We start from the raw sequence: 26,483 nt of genomic DNA, 5'->3' as shown, positions 1-26,483 counted from the left end.
CCATTTTTTGACAAACGTTGAGGCCGTGTTTCCCCAGTCCTCAAGAACCTCCAGTTGTTGCCCATCCACCACCGCCTCAAACAGAAACTCCGTACCATCGGCTTTAAAGCACGCAGCTTGCTCCCCTCCTACCTTACCTCATTCATTCATTCAGTCGTATTTATTGAGCACTTACTGTGTGTAGAGCACTGTACTAAGCACTTGGTAAGTACAAGCCGGCAACATATAGAGACGGTCCCTACCCAACAGTGGGCTCACAGTCTAGAAGGGGGAGACAGACAACCAAACAAAACATGCGGTCAGGTGTCAAGTCATCAGAATAGATAGAGGTAAAGCTAGATGCACATCATTGACAAAATAAATAGAATAGTAAATATGGACAAGTAAAATAAATAGAGTAATAAATCTGTACAAACATATATGCAGGTGCTGTGGGGAGGGGAAGGAGGTAGGGCGGGGGGGATGGGGAAGGGGAGAGGAAGGAGGGGGCTCAGTCTGGGAAGGCCTCCTGGAGGAGGTGAGCTCTCAGTAGGGCTTTGAAGGGAGGAAGAGAGCTAGCTTGGAGGATGTGCGGAGGGAGGGCATTCCGGTCCAGGGGGAGGACGTGGGCCGGGGGTCGACGGCAGGAGAGGCGAGAACGAGGCCCAGTGAGGAGGTTAGCGGCGGCAGAGGAGCGGAGGGTGCGGGCTGGGCTGGAGAAGGATAGAAGGGAGTTGAGGTAAGAGGGGGAGAGGTGATGGACAGCCTTGAAGCCAAGAGTGAGAAGTTTTTGCCTGATGTGGAGGTTGACTGGTACAATCGAGGCCGCCCACTTCGCTCCTCTAATGCCAACCTACTAAGTACCTCCATCTTGTCTATCTCACCTTCAGTCTCTCGCCCACGACCTGCCTCTGGCCTGGAAACCCCCTTCCCTGCCGATCATATCCAACAGATGATCACTCTCCCACATTCAGAGAAGCAGCGTGGCTCAGTGGAAAGAGCCCGAGCTCGGGAGTCAGAGGTCGTGAGTTCTAATCCCGCCTCCGTCACTTAGTTGTGTGTCTTTGGGCAAGTCATTTCACTTCTCTGGGCCTCAGTTCCCTCATCTGGAAAATGGGGATTAAGACTGTGAGCCCCACGTGGGTCAACCTGATCACCTTGTATCCCCCCAGCGCTTAGAACAGTGCTTTACACATAGTAAGTGCTTAACAAATACCATCATTATTATTATTATGGAAGACATCTCCTCCTAGAGGCCCTCCTTTCCTCTTCTCCCACTGCTTTCTGCTTCACCCTCACTCTTGGATTTGCATCCCTTATTTCCCCCTTCCCTTAGTGCCAAAGTACCTCTGTCCCTATCTGTCATTTATTCATTTATATTAATGTCCATCTCCCCCTCTAGACTGTAATAATCATAATAATAATAATTTTAGTATTTCTTAAGTGCTTACTATGTGCAAAGCACTGTTCTAAGCGCTGGGGAGCATACAAGGTGATCAGGTTGTCCCATGTGGGGCTCACAGTCTTAATCCCCATTTCACAGATGAGGTAACTGAGGCACAGAGAAGTTAAGTGACTTGCCCGAAGTCACACAGCTGACAAGCTGTGCCAAGCTCTGCCAATTGTCAGCTGTGTGACTTTGGGCAAGTCACTTTACTTCTCTGGGCCTCAGTTCCCTTATCTGTAAAAATGGGGATTAAGACTGTGAGCCCCATGTGGGACAACGTAATCACCTTGTATGCCCCCGGCGCTTAGAACAGTGCTTTGCACATAGTAAGCGCTTAACAAATACCATCATTATTATTATTATTAAGCAGCAGAGCTCGGACTGTAAGCTTGTGATAAGCAGGGGACAGAGTTTCTCAACTCTGTCTTTTAGACTATGAGCCCACTGTTGGGTAGGGACTGTCTCTATATGTTGCCAACTTGTACTTCCCAAGAGCTTAGTCCAGTGCTCTGCACACAGTAAGCGCTCAATAAATACGATTGATTGATTGGTTGATTGTTATAGTGTACTCTCCTAAGCCCTCCGCTCACAGTAAGCACTCAGTAAACACACCTGATTGTCACCCCGCACCCTCCGCTCCTCCGCCGCTAATCTCCTCACCGTACCTCGTTCTCGCCTGTCCCGCCATCGACCCCCAGCCCACGTCATCCCCTGGGCCTGGAATGCCCTCCCTCTGCCCATCCGCCAAGCTAGCTCTCTTCCTCCCTTCAAGGCCCTACTGAGAGCTCACCTCCTCCAGGAGGCCTTCCCATACTGAGCCCCTTCCTTCCTCTCCCCCCATCCCCCTCTCCATCCCCCCATCTTACCTCCTTCCCTTCCCCACTGCACCTGTATATATGTATATATGTTTGTACATATTTGTTACTCAATTTATTTTACTTGTACACATCTATTCTATTTATTTTATTTTGTTAGTATGTTTGGTTTTGTTCTCTGTCTCCCCCTTTTAGACTGTGAGCCCACTGTTGGGTAGGGACTGTCTCTATATGTTGCCAACTTGGACTTCCCAAGCGCTTAGTACAGTGCTCTGCACACAGTAAGCGCTCAATAAATACGATTGATGATGATTGATGATAAATAGCTGTGATTCATTGACATACAGTTTCTGTAACGATAGCTTCTTTGTTTTTTAGACCCGGGTGTGTCGCTCCGGAGGAAGGAAGAAGATGATGGGCGATGCCAGCGACATGTTGGCTGCTGCCCTGGAACAGATGGATGGCATCATTGCAGGTAAACTCAGGCTGGGAGCCGCCCTGGGGATGGGGCAGGTGGGAGCACCTGCTCAGCTAGGAGAAAAGCACCGATGCAGTGAGGGGGACGGGCACCTGTGCAGCTAGGAGACAATTCCCGATGCAGCTTGCCCCACGAAGAGACGAGCACCTGCGCAGCCAGGAGAGGGACGCATGACCACCTGCGTAGCTAGGAGATGAGCATCCATGCAGCTTGGAGAGGAGAAGACGGGCTAGGAGACAAGAGAAGCAGCGTGGCTTAGTGGAAAGATCCCAGGCTTGGGACTCGGGGGACGTGGGTTCTAATCCCGGCTCCACCACTTGTCTGCTGGGTGACTTTGGGCGAGTCACTTCACTCCTCTGGGCCTCAGTTACCTTGTCTGTGAAATGGGGATTAAAAGTGGGAGTCCCACGTGGGACAACCTGATTACCCTGTATCTACCCCAGCTCTTAGAACAGTGCTCGGCACATAGTAAGTGCTTAACAAATATTATTATTATTATTATTATTATTACAAGCCCCTTTGCAGTTCGGGGTTGTACACCTGTGCTGTGAGGAGACGAGGACTTAGATAGAAGAGGAACACATGAGCAATTGATCAGCTAGGGGATTATAATAATAATAATAATGATGATGATGGAAGTTGTTAAGCGCTTGCTATGTGCAAAGCACTGTTCTAAGCGCTGGGGGGAAACAAGGTGATCAGGTTGTCCCACGTGGGGCTCACAGTCTCAATCCCCATTTTACAGATGAAGGAACTGAGGCCCAGAGAAGTGAAGTGACTTGCCCAAAGTCACACAGCTGACAACTGGCGGAGCCGGGATTTGAACCCATGACCTCTGACTCCAAATCAATCAATCAGTCGTATTTATTGAGCGCTTACTGTGTGCAGAGCACTGTACTAAGCACTTGGGAAGTACAAGCCCGTACTCTTTCCACTGAGCCACGCTGCAGAGCTGAGATCATCATCAACAGTTGTATTTATTGAGTGCTTACTATGTGCAGAGCACTGTACTAAGCGCTTGGAAAGTACAGTACAGCAATAAAGAGAGACAATCCCTGCCCACAACGGGCTCGCAGTCTAGAGGGACTGAACTAAGTGCTTGAGAGACTAGGAAAAAAACTCAAAGAAATAGCTCTTGACCTTGAGAAGTTTATGATCTAATGAGTGGGGATCCGGGAGGGGTTGTACAGGTAGACAAAGTGATTTGTATATAGAGAGAACAGGAAGAACCGAAGCAGTGTGGCTTAGTGGAAAGAGCCCAGGGCTTGAGAGTTCAAGGTTGTGGGTTCTAATCCCTGCTCCGCCACGTGCCTGCTCTGTTACCCTGGGCAAGTCACTTCACTTCTCTGTGCCTCAGTGACCTCATCTGCAAAATGGGGATTAAGCCGGCGAGCCCCACGTGGGACAACCTGATTACCTTGTATCTATCCCAGTGCTTAGAACAGGGCTTGGCACATAGTAAGCGCTTAACAAATACCATAATTATTATTAGTATTATGCAAGTGGTAATGCAAATACAGAAAGATCAGTGAACAGCAGTGTGTATACAGCAATCAATCAATCGTATTTATTGAGCGCTTACTGTGTGCAGGACATTGTACTAACACTTGGGAGAGCACAACTCAGCAATTTAACAGACACATTCCCTGCCCGCAATGAGTTTACAGTCTAGGGGAGGACACCGACATTAATAATAATAATGATGGCATTGGTTAAGCACTTACTATGTGCCGAGCACTGTTCTAAGCGCTGGGGGAGATACAAGGTCATCAGGTTGTCCCAAGTGGGGCTCATACTCTCAATCCCCATTTTACAGATAACGTCACGGAGGCACAGAGAAGTGACATGACTTGCCCAAGATCACACAGCAGACAAGTGCAGGAGCCGGGATTAGAACCCACGTCCCTTGACTACCAAGGCCGTGTTCTTGCCACTAGGTCATGCTGATTCTCTCTGTCAATGCAAGCGCTTAGTACAGTGCTTTGCTCACAGTAAGCGCTCAATAAATATGATTGAATGAATATAAATAAATTACAGTTATGTACATAAATTACGTAGGTGTATTGTACTCTCCCAAGCACTTAGTACAGTGGTCTGCAAACAGTCATATTTATTGGGCACTTACTGTGTGCAGAGCACTGTACTACACAATATAATGAGAGTTGGAGGACAGGTTCCTGCCCACTGTGAATCTAGAATCTAGAGTGGGGAAGACAGACCTTAATTGTTGGGGATCATCTCTTTTGCTGAATTGCACTTTCCAAGCGCTTAGTACAGTGCTGTGCACACAGTAAGCGCTCAATAAATACGGTTGAATGAATGAACGATACGGACATCAGTGCTCCGGGGCTGAGGGATGGGTAAATAAAGGGGCAAATCCAAGTACAAGGGTGATGGCAGATGGGAGTGAGAGAAAGAAATGAGGGCCTCGTTGGGGAAGGCCTCTTTGAAGTTGGGGAGAGTGACAGTACTCGGGAAGTGCTCAATAAATAGCACTGATGATGAAGCCTCGTCCCCGACAGCTCCAGCTGTTTGGTTTTGTTCTCTGTCTCCCCCTTTTAGACTGTGAGCCCACTGATGGGTAGGGACTGTCTCTATATGTTGCCAACTTGTACTTCCCAAGCACTTAGTACAGTGCTCTGCACACAGTAAGCGCTCAATAAATACGATTGATTGATTGACTGATTGATTGATTATCCCCCCTGTTCCCCAACTCTCCTTTCTTCAACCTCCAAACTGTTCCTAGGAGACAAATACGTAAATACGTGTGCACTTGGATTTGTACCGTGTATTCACCTGAACTTCAGCCCCACAGAACTTTTGTACGTATCCACACTTTATCATCATCAGAAGCAGCGTGGCTCAGTAGAAAGAGCACGGGGCTTTGGAGTCAGAGGTCATGGGTTTGAATTCCGGCTCTGCCAATTGTCAGCTGTGTGACTTTGGGCAAGTCACTTACCTTCTCCGAGCCTCAGTTCCCTCATCTGTAAAATGGGGATTAAGACTGTGAGCCCCACATGGGACAACCTGATCACCTTGTATCCATCCCAGCGCTTAGAACACTGCTTTGCACATAGTAAGCGCTTAACAAATGCCATTATTATTATTATTTGGAGTAAGAGGTCATGGGTTCGAATTCCGGCTCTGCCAATTTTCAGCTGTGTGACTTGGGGCAAGTCACTTCACTTCTCTGGGCCTCAGTTCCCTCATCTGTAAAATGGGGATTAAGATTGTGAGCCCCCTGTGGGACAACCTGATCAATCAATCATATTTATTGAGCGCTTACTCATCATCATCATCAATCGTATTTATTGAGCGCTTACTATGTGCAGAGCACTGTACTAAGCGCTTGGGAAGTACAAATTGGCAACATATAGAGACAGTCCCTACCCAATATTGGGCTCACAGTCTAAAAGGGGGAGACAGAGAACAAGACCAAACATACTAACAAAATAAAATAAATAGAATAGATATGTACAAGTAAAATAAATAAAATAAATAGAGTAATAAATATGTACAAACATATATACATATATACAGGTGCTGTGGGGAAGGGAAGGAGGTAAGGCAGGGGGATAGGGAGGGGGAGGAGGGGGAGAGGAAGGAGGGGGCTCAGTTTGTGAAGGCCTCCTGGAGGAGGTGAGCTCTCAGTAGGGCCTTGAAGGGAGGAAGAGAGCTAGCTTGGCAGATGGGCAGAGGGAGGGCATTCCGGGCCCGGGGGATGACGTGGGCCGGGGGTCGATGGCGGGACAGGCGAGAACGAGGTACGGTGAGGAGATTAGCGGCGGAGGAGCGGAGGGTGCGGGCTGGGCTGGAGAAGGAGAGAAGGGAGGTGAGGTAGGAGGGGGCGAGGGGATGGAGAGCCTTGAAGCCCAGGGTGAGGCGTTTCTGCCTGATGCGCAGATTGATTGGTAGCCACTGGAGATTTTTGAGGAGGGGAGTAATATGCCCAGAGCGTTTCTGGACAAAGATAATCCGGGCAGCGGCATGAAGTCTGGATTGAAGTGGAGAGAGACATGAGGATGGGAGATCAGAGAGAAGGCTGATGCAGTAGTCCAGACGGGATAGGATGAGAGCTTGAATGAGCAAGGTAGCGGTATGGATGGAGAGGAAAGGGCGGATCTTGGCAATGTTGTGGAGCTGAGACTGGCAGGTTTTGGTGACGGCTTGGATGTGAGGGGTGAATGAGAGAGCGGAGTCGAGGATGACACCAAGGTTGTGGGCTTGTGAGACGGGAAGGATGGTAGTGCCGTCAACAGAGATGGGAAAGTCAGAGAGAGGGCAAGGTTTGGGAGGGAAGACAAGGAGTTCAGTCTTTGACATGTTGAGCTTTAGGTGGAGGGCAGACATCCAGATGGAGATGTCCTGAAGGCAGGAGGAAATGCGAGCCTGGAGGGAGGGGGAGAGAGCAGGAGCAGAGATGTAGATCTGGGTGTCATCAGCGTAGAGATGATAGTTGATAGATGATAGTTGAAGCCGTGATAGTTGAAGGAGATGAGTAGCTGCGCAGCTAGGAGGCAAGCAACCGTGGATTTAGGACAGGAGCAGCTGTGGAGCTAGGAGATGAGCACTTGAGGAGCTAGGAGATGAGCATCTATGCAGGTAAGAGATAAGCCCCTGTGGATTTAGGACAGGAGCAGCTGTGGATCGAGGAGATTTGTTTGCCGAGTGACTGAAGCCTGTGACTCAAAGCAGTGTTGTTTAATGGCTAGAGCCTGGGAGCACAGCGCAGATCTGCTCTGTGACCTTGGACAAGTCACTTCACTTCTCTATGCCTCAGTTCCCATCTGTACAATGGGGATAAAGACTGTGAGGCCCCACGTGGGACAGAGACTGTGTCCAACCTGATAACGCAGCGTGGCTCAGTGGAAAGAGCCCGGGCTTGGGAGTCAGAGTCATGGGTTCTAATCCCGGCTCTGCCACTTATCAGCTGTGTGACTTTGGGCAAGTCACCTCACTTCTCTGGGCTTCAGTTACCTCATCTGGAAAATGGGGATTAAGACTGTGAGCCCCATGTGGGACAACCTGACTACCTTGTATCTCCCCCAGTGCTTAGAACAGTGCTTGGCACATAGTAAGCGCTTAACAAATACCAAAATGATTATTGTTATTTTTGTTATTAATAGCAGTAATGATTATAATTATTGTGGTGTTTAAGTGCTTACTATGTGCCAAGCACTGTTCGAAGCATTAAAGTAGAAACAAGTTAATCAGGTTGAACGCAATCCCCGTCCCACATAGAGCTCACGGCCTTAATCCCGTTTTACAGATGAGGGAACTGAGGTTTACTCCAGTGCTTAGTACAGTGCCTAGCACAGCGTAAGCGCTTAACAAATACCATAATAAAAAAAAACAAATTCGAGTGTGAGTTGTGGCAAATTCTTTGCCAGTCAGTCAGTCGTATTTTTGAGTGCTTACTGTACACAGAGCAATAAGCACTTGGGAGAGGACAGTAGAACAGACACATTCCCTGCTCACGATGAGCTTACAGTCCAGATGGGGAGATAGACATTAATAGAAATTAAAAAATGAAAGAATCTGTGAAAGCAATCTGTCCAGAAGGCCAGTTCTGTGGGGGGCCAGGGGAGGGTGGGGCTGTCATTCATTTGGTCATATTTATGGAGAACTTACCGTGTGCAAAGCATTGTAATAATAATAATAATAATGGTATTAAGCGCTTACTATGTGCAAAGCACTGTTCTAAGTGCTGGGGAGTTTACAAGGTGATCAGGTTATCCCACCGGGGGCTCACAGTCTTAATCCCCATTTTACAGATGAAGTAACTGAGGCCCAGAGAAGTTATGTGACTTGCCCAAAATCACACAGCTGACAAGTGGTGGAGTCGGGATTGGAACCCATGACCTCTGACTCCAAAGCCCGTGCACTTTCCACTGTGCCATGCTGCTTCCTGTGTGTACTAAGCACTTAGTGTACTAAGCACTTAGGAGAATACAGTGTAACAACAAACAGATGCATTCCTGCCGACGATGAGCTCACGGTCTAGAGGGCGAGACAGACATTAATAGAAATAAATAGATCAAGAAATTACAGGTATATACACAGATATATATCTGAGAAGCAGCGTGGCCCCGTGGAAAGAGCCCGGGCTTTGGAGTCAGAGGTCATGGGTTCAAATGCCGGCCCCGCCAACTGTCAGCTGTGAGCCTTTGGGCAAGTCACTTCACTTCTCTGGGCCTCAGTTCCCTCATCTGGAAAATGGGGATTAAGACTGTGAGCCCCCCGTGGGACAACCTGATCATCTTGTAACCTCCCCAGCGCTTAGAACAATCAATCAATCAGTCAGTCGTATTTATTGAGCGCTTACTGTGTGCAGAGCACTGTACTAAGCACTTGGGAAGTAAAAGTTGGCAACATATAGAGACAGTCCTTACCCCACAGAGGGCTCACAGTCTAGAAGGGGGAGACAGAGAACAAAACCAAACATACTAACAAAATTAAATAAATAGAATAGATGTGTACAAGTAAAATAGAGTAATAAATATGTACAAACATATATACAGGTGCTGTGGGGAAAGGAAGGAGGTAAGATGGGGGGGATGGAGAGGGGGGCGAGAGGGAGAGGAAGGAAGGGGCTCAGTCTTTGAAGGCCTCCTGGAGGAGGTGAGCTCTCAGTAGAGCCTTGAAGGGAGGAAGAGCGCGAGCTTGGCGGATGGGCAGAGGGAGGGCATTCCAGGCCCGGAGGATGATGTGGGCCGGGGGTCGACGGCGGGACAGGCGAGAACGAGGCCCGATGAGGAGGTTAGCGGTGGCAGAGGTGCGGAGGGTGCGGGCTGGGCTGGAGAAGGAGAGAAGGGAGGTGAGGTAGGAGGGGGCGAGGTGATGGACAGCCTTGAAGCCCAGGGTGAGGAGTTTCTGCCTGATGCGCAGATTGATTGGTAGCCACTGGAGATTTTTGAGGAGGGAAGTAACATGCCCAGAGCATTTCTGGACAAAGACAATCCGGTCAGCAGCATGAAGTATGGATTGAAGTGGGGAGAGACATGAGGATGGGAGATCAGAGAGAAGGCTGATGCAGTAGTCCAGACGGGATAGGATGAGAGCTTGAACGAGCAGGGTGGCGGTTTGGATGGAGAGGAAAGGGCGGATCTTGGCAATGTTGCGGAGCTGAGACCGGCAGGTTTTGGTGACGGCTTAGATATGAGGGGTGAATGAGAGAGCGGAGTCAAGGATGACACCAAGGTTGCGGGCTTGTGAGATGGGAAGGATGGTAGTGCTGTCAATAGAGATGGGAAAGTCAGGGAGAGGGCAGGGTTTGGAAGGGAAGACAAGGAGTTCAGTCTTGGACATGTTGAGTTTTAGGTTTGGGGCAGACATCCAGATAAACGCTTAACAAATACCATTATCATTATTATTATTATTATTATTATTATTATTATATATACATATGGGCTGTGGAGATGGGAGGGAGGATCAAGGGGTGGGCGCCTGCTTCCACTGAATCCGCCCCCCCCAATTGCCGTGCCTAGGCTCCAAGGCCCTGGAATACTCCAATGGGATTTTGGACTGCCAGTCGCCCACCTCGCCGTTCATGGGGGGTCTCCGGGCCCTGCACCTGGTGGAAGACCTACACGGGCTGCTCCAGGTTATGGAGGCCGACGAGAAAGAAGGACTGCGCTGCCAAGTCCCCGAGACCACCGCACAGACGCTCATCGACTGGCTGCACACGCAGATGGTAACGGGAATTGCCCCGCGGGGAGCCTCATCCCCCTCCTCCCCCTCTCCCTCCCTGTGAACCCAAAAACGGCGACCAGGCCAAACTCCCTCTTCCTCTCTCCCTTCCAGCTGGAAAACTGCAATAAAGTCTAAACCTCCTTTTCCCTTCTCTCATACTGGGAAACTGTAATAAAGCTAAACCCCTTTTAATAATAATAATAATAATAATGATGGCATTTGTTAAGCGCTTACTATGTGCAAAGCACTGTTCTAAGCGCTGGGGAGGATACAAGAAGCTGCTTCTTTGGAGAAGCAGCGTGACTCAGTGGAGAAGAGCACGGGCTTTGGAGCCAGAGGTCATGGGTTCAAACCCCGGCTCCGCCAATTGTCAGTTGCGTGACTTTGGGCAAGTCACTTAACTTCTCTGGGCCTCAGTTACCTCATCTGTAAAATGGGGATTGAGACTGTGAGCCCCATGTGGGACAACCTGATCACCTTGTAACGTCTCAGCGCTTAGAACAGTGCTTTGCACATAGTAAGCGCTTAATAAATGCCATCATTATTATTATTATTATTACAAGGTAATTAAGTTGTCCCACATGGGGCTCAGTCTTCATCCCCATTTTCCAGATGAGGGAACTGAGGCCCAGAGAAGTTAAGTGACTTGCCCAAAGTCACACAGCTGACAAGTGGCAGAGTCGGGATTTGAACCCATGACCTCTAACTCCCAAGCCTGGGCTCTTTCCACTGAACCACGCTGCTTCTCCTTTTCCCTTCTCCCCTCAAAGCAGAAAACTGTATTGATGCCAAACTCCTCCCGAACGGGAAAACTGCAATAAAGTGAACCCCCTTCTTCCTCTCTCCCTTTAAACCAGAGAACTAATAAGGCTAAACCCCCTCTCCCCCACCTTTTCTCAAACTGGAAAACTATTTTTTCTTTTAATGGTATTTGTTCAGCGCTTACTACGTGCCAGGCACAGTTGCTTAGGACAGTGCCTGGCACATAGTGAGCACTTAACAAATACCATCGTTATTATTCTAAGCACTGGGGTAGATACAAGCTGAGCAGGTTGGACACAGTCCCTGTCCCACATGGGGCGCACAGTCTTCATCCCCATTTTACAGATGAGGTAACTGAGGCACAGAGAAGTGAAGCAACTTGCCCAAGGTCCCGTGGCAGAGACAGGACTCGAACCCAGATCCTTCTGACTCCTGGGCCAGGTGCAGCGCCTGGCACATAGTAAGCACTTATCAAATGTTGCCAAGTGCTTAGTACAGTGCTCTGCACACAGCGCTCAATTAATATGATTGAACGAATGAAATGCCATAAATGTTATTATTATAAATATGACTGTGAGCCCACTGTTGGGTAGGGACTGTCTCTATATGTTGCCAACTTGTACTTCCCAAGTACTTAGTACAGTGCTCTGCACACAGTAAGCGCTCAAATATGATTGATTGATTGGAAGAATTCATTCATTCAATCGTTCATTCAGTTGTATATATTAAGTGCTTACTGTGTGCAGAGCACTGTACTAAGCGCTTGGGAAAGAACAATACAGTAAACAGTGACAATCCCTGCTCACAGTCTAGAGGAATGAATGACACAGCTCTCTGAACATGAACCAACAAGGAAGCTAAAATACACACACACAAAAAAGATGGCATTTGTTAAACGCTTACTGTGTGCTGAAAACTGTTCTAAGCCCTGGGGTAGATATAGGGTAATGTGGTTGTCCCACTATGGGCTCACAGTCTTAATCCCCATTTTCCAGAGGAGGTAACTGAGGCCCAGGAAAGTGAAGTGACTTGCCCAGAGTCACACAGCTGACAAGTGGCGGAATTCGGATTAAAACCCACGACCTCCGTCTCCCAAGCCCATGTTCTTTCCATTATGTCCCGTCAGCCGGAGCCGAGAAGCAGAGCTCTTGTGTAGTGTGTGAGCCCACTGATCAGTCGGACTCGTTCGCTTCTCTTCCCCCTCCTTTTCCCTCAATGGGTCGACTCTGTGGATGACCCGTGGGGATTGAATCATGTGCTTCCTGGAGTGGATCCAAGTGGAAAGTCCGCGGTCACTGGATGAACAAGAGCCGCCTGTAGAACCATACAAGAAAGGAAAACAAGGCAAAATTACTCATTTCGTATCCCTGGCAGCTTAAACGTCTCGGGAAATAATGGCTTTTGCCAGTAAAACAGAAAACATGCCCAAATGTGATTCATTCATTCGGTCGTATTTATTGAGCGCTTACTGTGTGCGGAGCACTGTACTAAGCGATTGATAATGATGGCATTTGTTAAGCGCTTACTATGCGAAGCACTGTTCTAAGTGCTGGGGGAGATACAAGGTGATCAGGTTGTCCCACACAGGGCTCACAGTCTTCATCCCCATATTACAGATGAGGGAACTGAGGCGCAGAGAAGTGAAGTGATTTGCCCAAGGTCACACAGCAGACATGGGGCCAAGTCGGGATTAGAACCCATGACCTCTGACTCCCAAGCCCGGGCCCTTTCCACTGAGCCACGCTGTTTCTCTGTATGCAGTCCTAGCTTGCGTAGGAGATTAAGTGACTGCTATAATCAATCAATCAGTGGTATTTATTGAGCACCTTCTGTGTCCTGAGTGCCTGGGAGAGTGAGAGAAGCAATGTGGCTTAGTAGAAAGAGCACAGGCTTGGGAGTCAGAGGCCTTGGGTTCTAATCCCACACTTGTCCCCTGTGTGACTGGGCAAGTCACTTCACTTCTTTGCCTCAGTTACCTCATCTGTAAAATGGGGGTTAAGACTTTGTGCTTCATGTGGGTCAACCTGATTACCTTGTAACTAAGCACTTAGTACAGTGCTCTGCACACAATAGGTGCTCAATAGGTACGATTGAATGAATGAATGAATGAATATCTACCCCAGCGCTTAGAACAGTGCTTGGTACATAGTAAGTGCTTAGCAAATACCATCATTATTATTTCAATAGAGTCACTAGGCACAATCCCTACTCTCAAGGAGTTTCCAGACTTGTGGGGGAGAAAAAACACTGAAATCAATTGCAGAGAGGAGGAAGAAGGGCAAGGGGATGTATGAATGTCCAAGAGGTCCACGATGATCCCTCTCCCCACCTTCAAAGCCGAATTAAAATCCCATCTCCTCCAAGAGGCCTTCCCTGACTAAGCCCACATTTCCCCTACTCCCTCTCCCTTCTGCATTGTCCTTGCACTTGGATTTCTATGCCACACTTCTTCCCCAAACCAGAAATTGTCCTGCTCCACCTGTTTTTGAGAAGCAGTATTCATTCATTCAATCATATTTTTTAAGCACATACAGTGTGCAGACCACTGTACTAAGCACTTGGTAAAGTACAATGCGACATTCCCTGCCCACAATGAGCTCACAGTCTAGAGGCAGGGAGTCAGACATCAATAATAGAGTTGGTACCCACATAATCCCTGCTCTCAAAGCTCTTACATTCATTCACTCAATTGTATTTATTGAGCGCTTACGGTGTGCAGAGCACTGTACTAAACACTTGGGAAGTACAGGTTGGTAACATATAGAGACGGTCCCTACCCAGTAGCGGGCTCACAGTCTAGAAGGGGGAGACAGACAACAAAACAGCACATATTAACAAAATAAAATAAATAGGATAGTAAATATGTGCAAGTAAAATAAATAGAGTAATAAATCTGTACAAACATATATACAGGTGCTGTGGGGAGGGGAAGGAGGTAGGGCTGAGGGGATGGGGATGGGGAGGAGGGGGAGAGGAAGGAGGGGGCTCAGTCTGGGAAGGCCTCCTGGAGGAGGTGAGCTCTCAGTAGGGCTTTGAAGGGAGGAAGAGAGCTAGCTTGGCGGATGTGCGGAGGGAGGGCATTCTAGGCCAGGGGGAGGACGTGGGCCGGGGGTCGATGGCGGGACAGGCGAGAACGAGACCCAGTGAGTGAGGAGGTGAGCGGCAGAGGAGCGGAGGGTGTGGGCTGGACTGTAGAAGGAGAGAAGGGAGGTGAGGTAGGAGGGGGCGAGGGGATGGACAGCCTTGAAGCCAAGAGTGAGGAGTTTTTGCCTGATGCGTAGGTTGATTGGTAGCCACTGGAGATTTTTGAAGAGGAGAGTAACATGCCCAGAGAGCTTCTGCACAAAGATGATCCGGGCAGCAGCGTGAAGTATAGACTGAAGTGGGGAGAGACAGGAGGATGGGAGATCAGAGAGGAGGCTGATGCAGTAATCCAGTCGGGATAGGATGAGAGCTTGAACAAGCAGGGTAGCGGTTTGGATGGAGAGGAAAGGGCGGACAGTGGCGATGTTGCGGATATGAGACTGGCAGTTTTTGGTGACGGATTGGATTTGAGGGGTGAATGAGAGAGCAGAGTCGAGGATGACACCAAGGATGACACCACAATCTAGTGGTCCTTAGGAATTCCTAGCAGAATCCAATTAGAAGTGTTTCAAAATCATCTCCAGAAATATGACTCTTTTGAAAAAGAGGCCGAGTGACCTAGGGGAAAGGATGTGAGAATGGAAGACCGGAGACCCGGGTTCTAGACTGTGAGCCCGTTGTTGGGTAGGGACCGTCTCTTCATGTTGCTGATTTGTATTTCCCAAGTGCTTAGTACAGTGCTCTGCACACAGTAAGTGCTTAATAAATAAGATTGAATAAATACGAATAAAGAAAATGACTGATAGATCCTTAAATGCTGTGGGACTGGTTGGGGGTCCGGGGAGAGCAAGTCAGGGCAACGCAGAAGGGAGGGGGAGATGAGGAAATGTGGGGCTTAGTCAGGGAAGGCCTCTTGGAGGAGATAGGCCTTCAAAAAGGCTTTGAAGCTGAGGGAGAGGAATTGTATGTCAAATGTGAGGCGGGAAGGCATTCCAGGCCAGAAGCAGAGGCCAGGGGTCGATGGCGGGACAGGAGAGGATGAGGCATAGTGAGAAGGTTAGCGGCAAAGGAGTGGAGGTTGAGGCTGGATTAGAGAAGGAGAGAAGTGAGGTGCGGTAAGAGGGGACCAGGTGATGGAATCTTTTAAAGCCAATGGTGAGGAGTTTTTGTTTGATACGGAGATGGCCTAGTAATAAAACACAGAACTGGAACTCAGGAGACCTGGGCTTGAATCCTGGATCTGCCTCTTGCCTGCTGTGAGACCTTGGGCAAGTCTCACTTCTCTGTGCCTCAGATTTTGCATCTGTAAAATGGGAATTCAATACCTCTTCTTTCTACCCCTCAGACTGCAGGCCCCATGTGGGGATGGGAACTGTATCTAATTTCATTGTAATGTATCTTCCCTAGTGCCTGACATGGTGCTTGGCTCATAGTTATCATCACAATGCCACTAATTACTATTATTATGCAGTGTGGCAAGCAGTTTGGAGAAGAGTGGAGGATCTTTCTTTTTCCCCTGTTCATTTTTGAGAATGTGTTTCTGAGTTGGGTTCATTGCCATCATCGTTTGAAAATGACATTGCTGATGGTTGTTAAAACTCGTGTGAACAAGCCAAAGGGCCTGTGTTGGAGCCCTTTCTTGCTGATCGCGTGTTCCCATACAACCCCCTCCCTCTTTGCTCTACAGGCAGTATTCATTCAATCATATTTATTTACTGCGTGTAAAGCACTGTACTAAGCGCTTGGAAAGTACAATTCAGCAACAGAGACACTCCCTACCCAACAACGGACTTACATCATCATCATCATCATCAATCGTATTTATTGAGCGTTTACTGTGTGCAGAACACTGTACTAAGCACTTGGGAAGTACAAGTTGGCAACATATAGAGACAGTCCCTACCCAACAGTGGGCTTACAGTCTAAAAGGGGGAGACAGAGAACAAAACCAAACATACTAACAAAATAAAATAAATAGAAAAGATATGCACGAGTAAAATAAATAAATAAACAGTCTAGAAGGGGGAGACAGAAAGCAAAATGAACATCCGTATCTGAATATTCCAGTTAAGCACAGCCTGTCTGCTGTTCGGTTATTCTGTCGATACTGTTTATTGGGGTGGATACAAGCAAATTGGGCTGGACACAGCCCCTGTTCAGAGAAGCAGTGTGGTTCAGTGGAAAGAGCCCGGGCATGGGAGTCAGAGGTCATGAGTTCTAATTAACTTGTCAGCTGTGTGACTTTGGGCAACTCACTTAACTTCTCTGTGCCTCAGTTACCTCATCTGGAAAATGGGGATTAAGACTGTGAGCCCCATGTGGGACTACCTGATTACCTTGTACCCCCCCCCCCCCAGTGCTTAGAATAGTGCTTGGCACATAGGAAGCACTTAACAAATACCATTATTAGTATTAGTATTATTATTAATGTGGGGCTCACAGTCTCAATCCCCATTTTACAGATGAAGTAACTGAGGCACAGAAAAGCGAAGTGACTTGTCTGAGGTAAGCAGTGTGGCTTAGTGGAAAGAGCCTGGGCTTGAGAGTCAGAGTTCAGGGGGTCTAATCCTGGCTCTGCCACTTGTCAGCTGTGTGATTTTGGGCAAGTCACTTAGCTTCTCTATGCCTCAGTTACCTCATCTGTAAAATGGGGAGTGAGACTGAGCCCCACATGGGACAACCTACTGACCTTGTATCTACCCCAGTGCTTAGAACAGTGCTTGGCACATAGTAAGCGCTTAAGAAATACCGTAATTATCATTCAATACTTGCTGTGTACTGAACACGTGATAGTAATAGTATCAAAACAAAACTGGGGTTTTTTTTGTGTCTCCCCCCTTCTAGACTGTGAGCCCGTTGTTGCGTAGGGATTGTGTCTATTTGGAATGAGGGATGAGGGAACCGAGGCACAGAGAAGTTAAGTGACTTGCCCAAAGTCACACAGCCGACAATTGGCAGAGCAGGGATTTGAACTCCTCACTCTCGGCTTCAAGGCTGTCCATCCCCTCGCCTCCTCCTACCTCACATCCCTTCTCTCCTTCTCCAGCCCAGCCCGCACCCTCCGCTCCTTTAGACTGTGAGCCCACTGTTGGATAGGGACTGTCTCTATATGTTGCCAATTTGGACTTCCCAAGCACTTAGTACAGTGCTCTGCACACAGTAAGCGCTCAATAAATACGATTGATGATGATGATGATGATGCTGCTAACCTCCTCACTGGGTCTTGTTCTCACCTGTCCTGCCGTTGACCTCCAGCCCACGTCCTCCCCCTGGCCCGGAATGCCCTCCCTCCGCACATCCGCCAAGCTCGCTCTCTTCCTCCCTTCAAAGCCCTACTGAGAGCTCATCTCCTCCAGGAGGCCTTTCCAGACTGAGCCCCCTCCTTCCTCTCCCCCTCCCCATCCCCCCCCAGCCCTACCTCCTTCCCCTCCCCACAGCACCTGTATATATGTTTGTACAGATTTATTACTCTATTTTACTTGTACATATTTACTATTCTATTTATTTTATTTTGTTAATATGTGTTGTTTTGTTGTCTGTCTCCCCCTTCTAGACTGTGAGCCCGCTATTGGGTAGGAACCATCTCTATATGTTACCAACTTGTACTTCTCAAGTGCTTAGTACAGTGCTTTGCACGCAGTAAGCACTCAATAAATACAATCGAATGAATGAATGAAGGTGATCAGGTTGTCCCACGGGGGGCTCACAGTCTTCACCCCCATTTTACAGATGAGGGAACCGAGGCACAGAGAAGTTAAGTGACTTGCCCAAAGTCACACAGCCGACAACTGGCAGAGCCGGGACTTGAACCCTTGATCTCTGACTCCAAAGCCCGGGCTCTTTCCACTGAGCCACGCTGCTTCGGTGATGATGATAATGATGGCATTTGTTAAGTGCTTACTATGTGCGAAGTACTGTTCTAAGCGCTGGATAGGGAACGGTTCTGGGAGTCCGAAGGTCACGGGTCCTAATCCCAGCTCTGCCCCTTCTCTGCTGTGTGACCCTGGGCAAGTCACTTTACTTCTCTGTGCTTCACTTACTTCATCTGTGTAATAGGGATTGAGACTGTGAGCCCCATGTGGGACAGGGACCGTGTCCAACCCGACCTGCTTGTAGTCACCCCAGGGCTTAATACAGTGCCTGGCACATAGTAAGTGCCTAACAGATACGATTATTATTGTTATTGTTATTCTTAACAGAGTTGGTAGGCACAGTCCCTGCCCACAGTGAGCTTCCAGTGAGAACAGGTTCTCTGCAGTGCAGAATGAAGGGCTAGAGAGTCTGAGTTTGTCTCTTCCTCCCTTCCCTCCTTTCCTCTCCTCCTCCCTCTTCCCTTTCTCCTCCCCGCTATTAGGAAGAGGAGCCAAACAGGGTTGGTTCTGGAACAAAGAGCACTTGATGGGAGTCCCACCCATGTTTTGGGAATGACTCGCTCTTCTTCCTGCTGTATTTTCCATGCTGGGCTGTACAGATGTGTGTGGTGCAATACGTGGGGCAGGGCTGAGAGGAAAACGGGCCTTTTTAGAATAAAGGATACCCCAGACCAGTTCGGTGAAAAGTCAAGGTTTCTCACGTTCCGTGTGGCTTTTACTAAAGGTATCGTTGTTTCTAAGGTAGGCCCTTCCTCTTGACTGGATTTCTGTGTAATTTGAGGTGGGGCCTGCTAATCGATTAGCGTGGCCCAGTGGAAAGGGCCCAGGCTGGGTGTCAGGAGAGCCAGGTTCTCGGCCCGAGAGTCAGAAGAGCCAGATTCGCAGCCTGGGGGTCAGGGGAGGCAGATTCTGGGCCTGGAGGTCCGGAGAGCCTGCTTCTAGGCCTGCCTCTGCCACAGATAATAACAATAATAATAATAATAATGGCATTTATTAAGTGCTTACTATGTGCAAAGCGCTTAGTACAGTGCTCTGCACATAGTAAGCGCTCAATAAATACGATTGATTGATTGATTGCAAAGCACTGTTCTAAGTGCTGGGGAGGTTACAAGGTGATCAGGTTGTCCCACGAGTGGCTCACAGTCTTAATCCCCATTTTACAGATGAGGTAACTGAGGCACAGAGAAGTGCCTGGAGGTCTGGAGAGCCTGCTTCTAGGCCTGCCTCTGCCACAGATAATAACAATAATAATAATAATAATGGCATTTATTAAGTGCTTACTATGTGCAAAGCACTGTTCTAAGTGCTGGGGAGGTTACAAGGTGATCAGGTTGTCCCACGAGGGGCTCACAGTCTTAATCCCCATTTTACAGATGAGGTAACTGAGGCACAGAGAAGTGCCTGGAGGTCTGGAGAGCCTGCTTCTAGGCCTGCCTCTGCCACAGATAATAACAATAATAATAATAATAATGGCATTTATTAAGCGCTTACTATGTGCAAATCACTGTTCTAAGTGCTGGGGAGGTTACAAGGTGATCAGGTTGTCCCACGAGTGGCTCACAGTCTTAATCCCCATTTTACAGATGAGGTAACTGAGGCACAGAGAAGTGCCTGGAGGTCCGGAGAGCCTGCTTCTAGGCCTGCCTCTGCCACAGATAATAACAATAATAATAATAATAATGGCATTTATTAAGCGCTTACTATGTGCAAAGCACTGTTCTAAGTGCTGGGGAGGCTACAAGGTGATCAGGTTGTCCCACAAGGGGCTCACAGTCTTAATCCCCATTTTACAGATGAGGTAACTGAGGCACAGAGAAGTCACACAGCTGACAATTCTACTAGGGGCCCCAGACCTTCCCTGGCTTGAAGGAATCCCATTGGTCACTTTAGGGAAGGATTTGGTCACTTTAGGGAAGGATTTGGTCACTCAGGCAAATCCGCACTTCCAAACCCTTAGCGTTGCCCCTCTACCCTCCACCCCTCCTTTTAAATGGTATTTGTTAAGCACTTGCTACGTGCCAGGCAGTGTAGTAAGCTCTAGGATGGCTACACGATGATCTTACCTTGGGCAAATAATAATAATAATGATGGCATTTATTAAGCACTTACTATGTGCAAAGCACTGTTCTAAGCTCTGGGAAGGTTACAAGGTGATCAGGTTGTCCCACGGGGGGCTCACAGTCTTAATCCCCATTTTACAGATGAGGTAACTGAGGCACAGAGAAGTTAAGTGACTTGCCCAAGGTCACACAGCTGACAATTGGCGGAATTGGCATTTGAACCCCTGATCTCTGACTCTGTAGAGAACCTTTTCTCACTGGAAGCTCTGACTCCAAAGCCCGTGCTCTTTCCACTGAGCCATGCTGCTTCTCTAAATCACTTCATTTCTCTGGACCTCAGTTACCTCATCCATAAAAGAGAAATTAAGGCTGTGAGCCCCATGTGGGACAGGGACTGTGCCTGACCTGATTAATTTGTATTTCCTTAGAACAATGCTTGGCACATAGTATGCACTTAAGTATCATAATTATTATTAATCCCCATTTTACAGAAGAGGGAACTGAGCCACAGAGAAGTGAAGTGATTTGCCCAAGATTATACAGCAGGTAATTGTCTGCTAGGAAATTATCCACATTGGAGAAGCATGACATAGTGGCTAGAGCCCGGGCCTGAAAGTCAGAAGGTCCTGGGTTCTAATCCTGGCTCTGTCATTTGTCTGCTGTGTGACCTTGGGCAAGTCACTTCAATTCTCTGGGCCTCAGTTACTTCATCTGTAAAATGGGGATTGAGTCTGTGAGCCCCACCTGGGACAAGGGACTGTGTCCAACCCGATTTGCTTGTATCCACCCCAGCTCTTTATACAGTGCTTAGCACACAGTAAGTGTTTAACAGATACCGCAATTATTATTATTATTATTATGTGGGAATTAGACACGGTTCCAATCTCTCTGGGGGCTCCTAGTCTTAATCAGAACTTTCCCAATTGCTCTTGAAAGAACCAAGGTAACCATCTGAACTTCTACAACAATAATTGATCTTTGATCCCAACCGTCTATCTTCTTTATCCAAATAGTAATAATAATGATGATGCTGATGGTATTTGTTAAGCACTTACCGTGTGCAAGCACCATTCTAAGCACTGGGATAAATACAAGGTTATCAGGTTGTCCCACGTGGGGTTCACAGTCTTCATCCCCATTTTACAGATGAGGTAACTGAAGCACAGAGAAGTGAAGTGACTTGCCTAAAGTAACGCAGCTGACAAGTGGCAGAACCCATGACTGTCTGATTCCCAAGCCCGTGCTCTTTCCACTAAGCCACGCTGCTTCTCTTAAATGCTCTTGTCTGACTTCATGTTTTCCTACTGATGCACAAAAATTGTATCTTAAAAAAACAAAAGAAAGGAAATAACAGCCTTGATATTTACTGACCGCATTTATGGCAACCATACTGAAAATGAAAACCCACCTCTCCTTTGTCCGGATCCGCATTGGAACGATTTGGAAATGGACTAAAGAGCTTTCTGTTCTATAAAAGGTTAGAAGGAGGGAGGAAAGGTCTTCAGCAGTTGAAATCTATTTCAGGCTTTCCTTTCTTCGGAGCTTCTCATTTGTGCTGAAGAAATGCCTCCCAGCAGGACCAGAGACAATCGCCACATGTGTTTTCGTAGCACACAATTCCACTGAAGGCTCCAGGGAAGGAGCAGACGAGGGTGGGGGTAGAGAAGGAGCCCGCAAAAGAAACCGAGAAGTAGCCGGCAGAGGGATAGGAGGAGAACTGTGCTTTAGTGGATAAAATAAGAATAATAATAATAATAATTGGCATTTGCTAAGTGCTTACTATGTGCAAAGCACTGTTCTAAGCGCTGGGGAGGATACAGGGTGATCAGGTTGTCCCACAGGGGGCTCACAGTCTTAATCCCCATTTTACAGATGAGGTAACTGAGGCCCAGAGAAGTTAAGTGACTTGCCCAAGATCACACAGCTGACATGTGGCGGAGTCGGGATTCAAACCCATGACCTCTGACTCCAAAGCCCGTGCTCTTTCCACTGAGCCACGCTGCTTCTCTAATAATAATAATAATGATGGCATTTATTAAGCACTTACTATGTGCAAAGCACTGTTCTAAGCACTGGAGAGGTTACAAGGTGATCAGGTTGTCCCACGTGGGGCTCACAGTCTTCATCCCCATTTTACAGATGAGGGAACTGAGGCCCAGAGAAATGAAGTGACTTGCCCAAAGTCACCCAGCTGACAATTGGCAGAGCTGGGATTTGAACCTGTGACCTCTGACTCCAAAGCCCGGGCTCTTTCCATTTAGCCATGCATTGGGGTGGATAAAACTATGGCCTGGGACTCAGAAGGCCCTGGGTTCTAATCCTGGCTCTGCCACATGTCTGCTGTGTGATCTTGGGCAAGTCACTTCACTTCTCTGAGACTCAGTTACCTCATCTGTAAAATGGGGATTAAGAGCGTGAGCCCCATGTGGGACAGGGACTGTGTCCGACCCGATTAGCTTGTATCTCCCGCAGTGCTTAGAGCAGTGCTTGGCACATGGTAAGCACTTAAGAAGTACCATAATCATTGTTTTTCAATCATTCAGTCAGTCATATTTATTGAGCGTATACTGTGTGCAGAGCACTGTACTAAATGATTGGGAAAATACGGTGTAACAATAGAACAGACACATTCCCTGCCAACCGTAGATATTGCTTTTCACCAATGCCAGAGAGGAATTACTGTTACCTGAAAAGCATTGGCTTTATAAAGACAATATGTGAATCAGAAAAATAAATGATGAGGAAATTCTGGATTTTTGGAAATTTAAACCCAGTTGTAAACTATTTTTTAAAAAATATCTGATCTTCACCCCATGAGTTATCTATCTTTTCAACTCCCAAAATCCATGCCCCATTTTTAGGATTCAAAACAATACCTTTTCCCTTTTTGTGACAGTTTCTTCTTTCTCTTCCTGAAGCAGTTTTTAAATTGTGTCCTAAAAAAATCAGAAGTTATTTTACTGACTGTTTATAATGAAACTGGGCCAAGGAAGAGCTCACAAATAAATGCACAAATTCTGGTCTTTCCTGCTATTTCTCTTTTTACAGTTGCAATACTAATGGAGAAGGAACTTCTCTAGGACTGTAAGCTCACTGTGGGCAGGGAACGTATCCCCCAACTCTGTTATATTGTACTTTCCCAAGAGCTTAGTACAGTTCTCTGCACATAGGAAGCACTCAGTAAATACGACTGACTGATGGAAGAGACTTCAAAACACCTCCTATCTGGATTTCCGACTTACCCTTATCACCTTGAATCTTTCTCTGCAGGGTTTCATAGGAGCTAATTGATCAGTGCTTAGAACAGTGCTTTGCACATAGTAAGCACTTAACAAATGCCATTATTATTATTATCATTATTATTATGTGCCGGGATGGTCCTTTAAGTGGACACTATTAATGCTCATAATTAAGTTGTTATGAAGAACTATTTTAAATCTGGGTGTTTTTGCAAATTGAAATATTGGAACTCTGTTTCAAAATACTTCAGACATGACTGTATCTGTTAGGCGCTTACTATGTACCAAGCCCTCTACTAAGGGCTGGGGAAGATACAAGATCATCATGTCCTTTCTGAGGATTATGGTGGAAGTCGGAGGAAGAACGGATATTGAATGTGAATGCCCGTTTTGCAGATGAGGGAACTGAGACCCAAAGAAGTGAAATGACTTCCCCAAGGTCACCCACAGCAGACAAGTGGCAGAGTCAGGATTAGAACCCAGGTTTTTCAGGCCTGGGCTCTTTCCACTGGGCCCCATTGCTTCCCAGTTAAATTTCCTACATTGTGCGGGCTTCAAGAGAGGTATTTCTCATTATTATTATTATTATTATTATTGTTATTATTATTATTATTATTATTATTATTAATTATTAAGCAGCATGGCATAATGAACAGAGCTCGGGCCTGGGAGTTAGAAGGTCATAGGTTCTAATCCTGGCTCTGCCACTTGTCTGCTGTGTCACCTTGGGCAAGTCACTTCACTTTGCTCTGCCTCAATTCCTTCATCATCATCAATCGTATTTATTGAGCGCTTACTGTGTGCAGAGCACTGTACTAAGCGCTTGAGTGGGGATTGAGACTATGAACCGCATGTGGGACAGGGTCTGTGTCCAACTTGATTTGTGCGTATCCACCTCAGCACTTAGTACAGTGCCCGGCACACAGAAAACACTTAACAAATACCATTATTATTATTATTATTATTAGCTTGTATCAACCCCAGGGCCTAATGCAGTGCTTGGCCCATAGAAAGTGCTTAACAAATACTATGCTTATCATGATCATTTTCCTGGGCTTTCCCAAAGAAAGTGGCCATTCTATCCAGCTTGCCCAGCCTGGCCAGTGGAACATGACTGCTAGGGACACGGCTACTAAAAATGGGGCTAGAATTAGAGGGTGGCATTGAAGGAAACTGTTAGTCATATAATCAAAAAATCCAGTATTTATTTATTCATTCATTCATTCATTCAATCGTATTTATTGAGTGCTTACTCTGTGCAGAGCACTGTACTAAGCGCTTGGGAAGTGCAAGTTGGCAACATATAGAGACGATCCCTACCCAACAGTGAGCTCACTGTCTAGAAGGGGGAGACAGAGAACAAAACGAAACATATTAACAAAATAAATAGAATAAATATGTACAAATAAAATCAATGCATACATACAGAGATAGATATCTACCTCTAAATACGTAGAGGTAGATATCTATATATGTGCACAAGTATATCTAAGTATGAATATATATAAATATAAATTTATAAATATATATATATTCCCAGCTGTTGTGTCTGTCTCATGTGTTTTGGAGGGGGAACGTAAGATGTGTTTTGCCTCTGACTGGTGTGAGGCCTGGGAAGGAAAGATTTTCCTACATCACTTTTCTCCAAAAGCTTTAATATGATTTGCAAGTTTCACTCACTTGTATAATCGAACAGTACTGGACCTTTGGAAGGTGCTATAGTTGTGCCGAGCGGGAAAAAAGTTGACATGGGGAAACACAGGCTTCCCCGGAACAGAACCACGTTCTTGGTTTTTTTATGGGCATTTTGTTATTGTTGTTTTTAATAACATTTGTTAAATGCTTAGCATGAGCCAGGCACTGTACTAATCACTGGAAGAGATAGAAGGTAATATTAATGACAGTTGTGCTGTTTGTTAAGTGCTTGCAATGTGCTGGGCACTGTACTGAGCGCTAGAGGGGATACAGGCAAATCAGGTTGGACACAGTCCCTGTCCCACATGGGGTGCACAGTATTAATCCCCATTTTACAGATGAGGTAACAAGCAGTGTGGCTGCTCAGCAGCGTGGCTCAGTGGAAAGAGCCCGGGCTTGGGAGTCAGAGGTCATGGGTTCTAATCCCGGCTCCCCCACATGTATGCTGTGTGACCTTGGGCAAGTCACTTAACTTCTCTGAGCCTCAGTTACCTCATCTGTAAAATGGGGATGAAGACTGTGAGCCCCACGTGGGACCACATGACTGCCTTGTATCCCCCTCAGCACTTAGAACAGTGCTTTGCACATAGTAAGCGCTTAACAAATGCCATCATTATTATTATTAAGCACAGAGAAGTGAAGTGACTTGCCCAAGGTCACACAGCCGACAAGTGGCAGAACTGGGATTAGAACCCAGGTCCTTCTCATTCCCAGGCCCGGGCTCTATCCACTAGACCATGCTGCTCCTCTTTGCTGCCTTGGGAATGCAGGTTGTTGTATAACATTCTTGCCCCCTGTCCCACCTCTAGAACGTAAGCTCATTGTGGGAATGCAATGTGTCTCCTTATTTTTATTATTATGGCATTTGTTAAATGATGATGATGATGATGGTATTTGTTAAGCGCTTACTATGTGCCAAGCACTGTTCTAAGCACTGAAGTGCTTACTATGTGCCAGGCATTGTTATATTGTTCTCTCCCAAGCTCTTAGTACAGTGCTATGCGCACGGAGAAGCAGCGTGACTCAGTGGAAAGAGCCCAGGCTTTGGAGTCAGAGGTCAGGGGTTCAAATCCCGGCTCCACCAACTGTCAGCTGTGTGACTTTGGGCAAGTCACTTCACTTCTCTGTGCCTCAGTCACCTCATCTGTAAATTGGGGATGAAGACTGTAAGCCCCCCGTGGGACAACCTGATCACCTTGTAACCTCCCCAGTGCCTAGAACAGTGCTTTGCACATAGTAAGTGCTTAATAAATGCCATTATTATTATTATTATAAACACTTAATAAATACAATTGAATGAATGAATGACTGATGTTTACTTTTAGATCTGGGAATTCCCACCTCTTCTCATTCAGGCTGG

At 47.1% G+C, this 26,483-nt stretch overlaps 1 protein-coding gene across 4 annotated transcripts in view; it reads left to right on the top strand.

The window, feature by feature from the left end:
- The window catches only part of PPFIBP1 (PPFIA binding protein 1), a 139,930-nt gene that overhangs the window by 15,686 nt on the left and 97,761 nt on the right, over positions 1–26,483 (top strand). For all 4 annotated transcript variants that reach the window (XM_038769367.1, XM_038769366.1, XM_038769359.1 and 1 more), the window contains exons 2-3: positions 2,620–2,716; positions 10,207–10,412. In XM_038769367.1, coding sequence (XP_038625295.1) covers positions 2,653–2,716; positions 10,207–10,412 — 270 coding nt within the window. In that variant the 5' untranslated portion in view covers positions 2,620–2,652. The remainder of the gene's footprint in view (positions 1–2,619; positions 2,717–10,206; positions 10,413–26,483) is intronic.

The sequence above is a fragment of the Tachyglossus aculeatus genome, chromosome 2 (genome assembly GCF_015852505.1).
Source record: "Tachyglossus aculeatus isolate mTacAcu1 chromosome 2, mTacAcu1.pri, whole genome shotgun sequence".
NCBI classification, from domain to species: Eukaryota; Metazoa; Chordata; class Mammalia; order Monotremata; family Tachyglossidae; genus Tachyglossus; species Tachyglossus aculeatus.
Note: the sequence above shows the minus strand (reverse complement) of the source record. Positions and strands in the feature narration are given on the sequence as shown.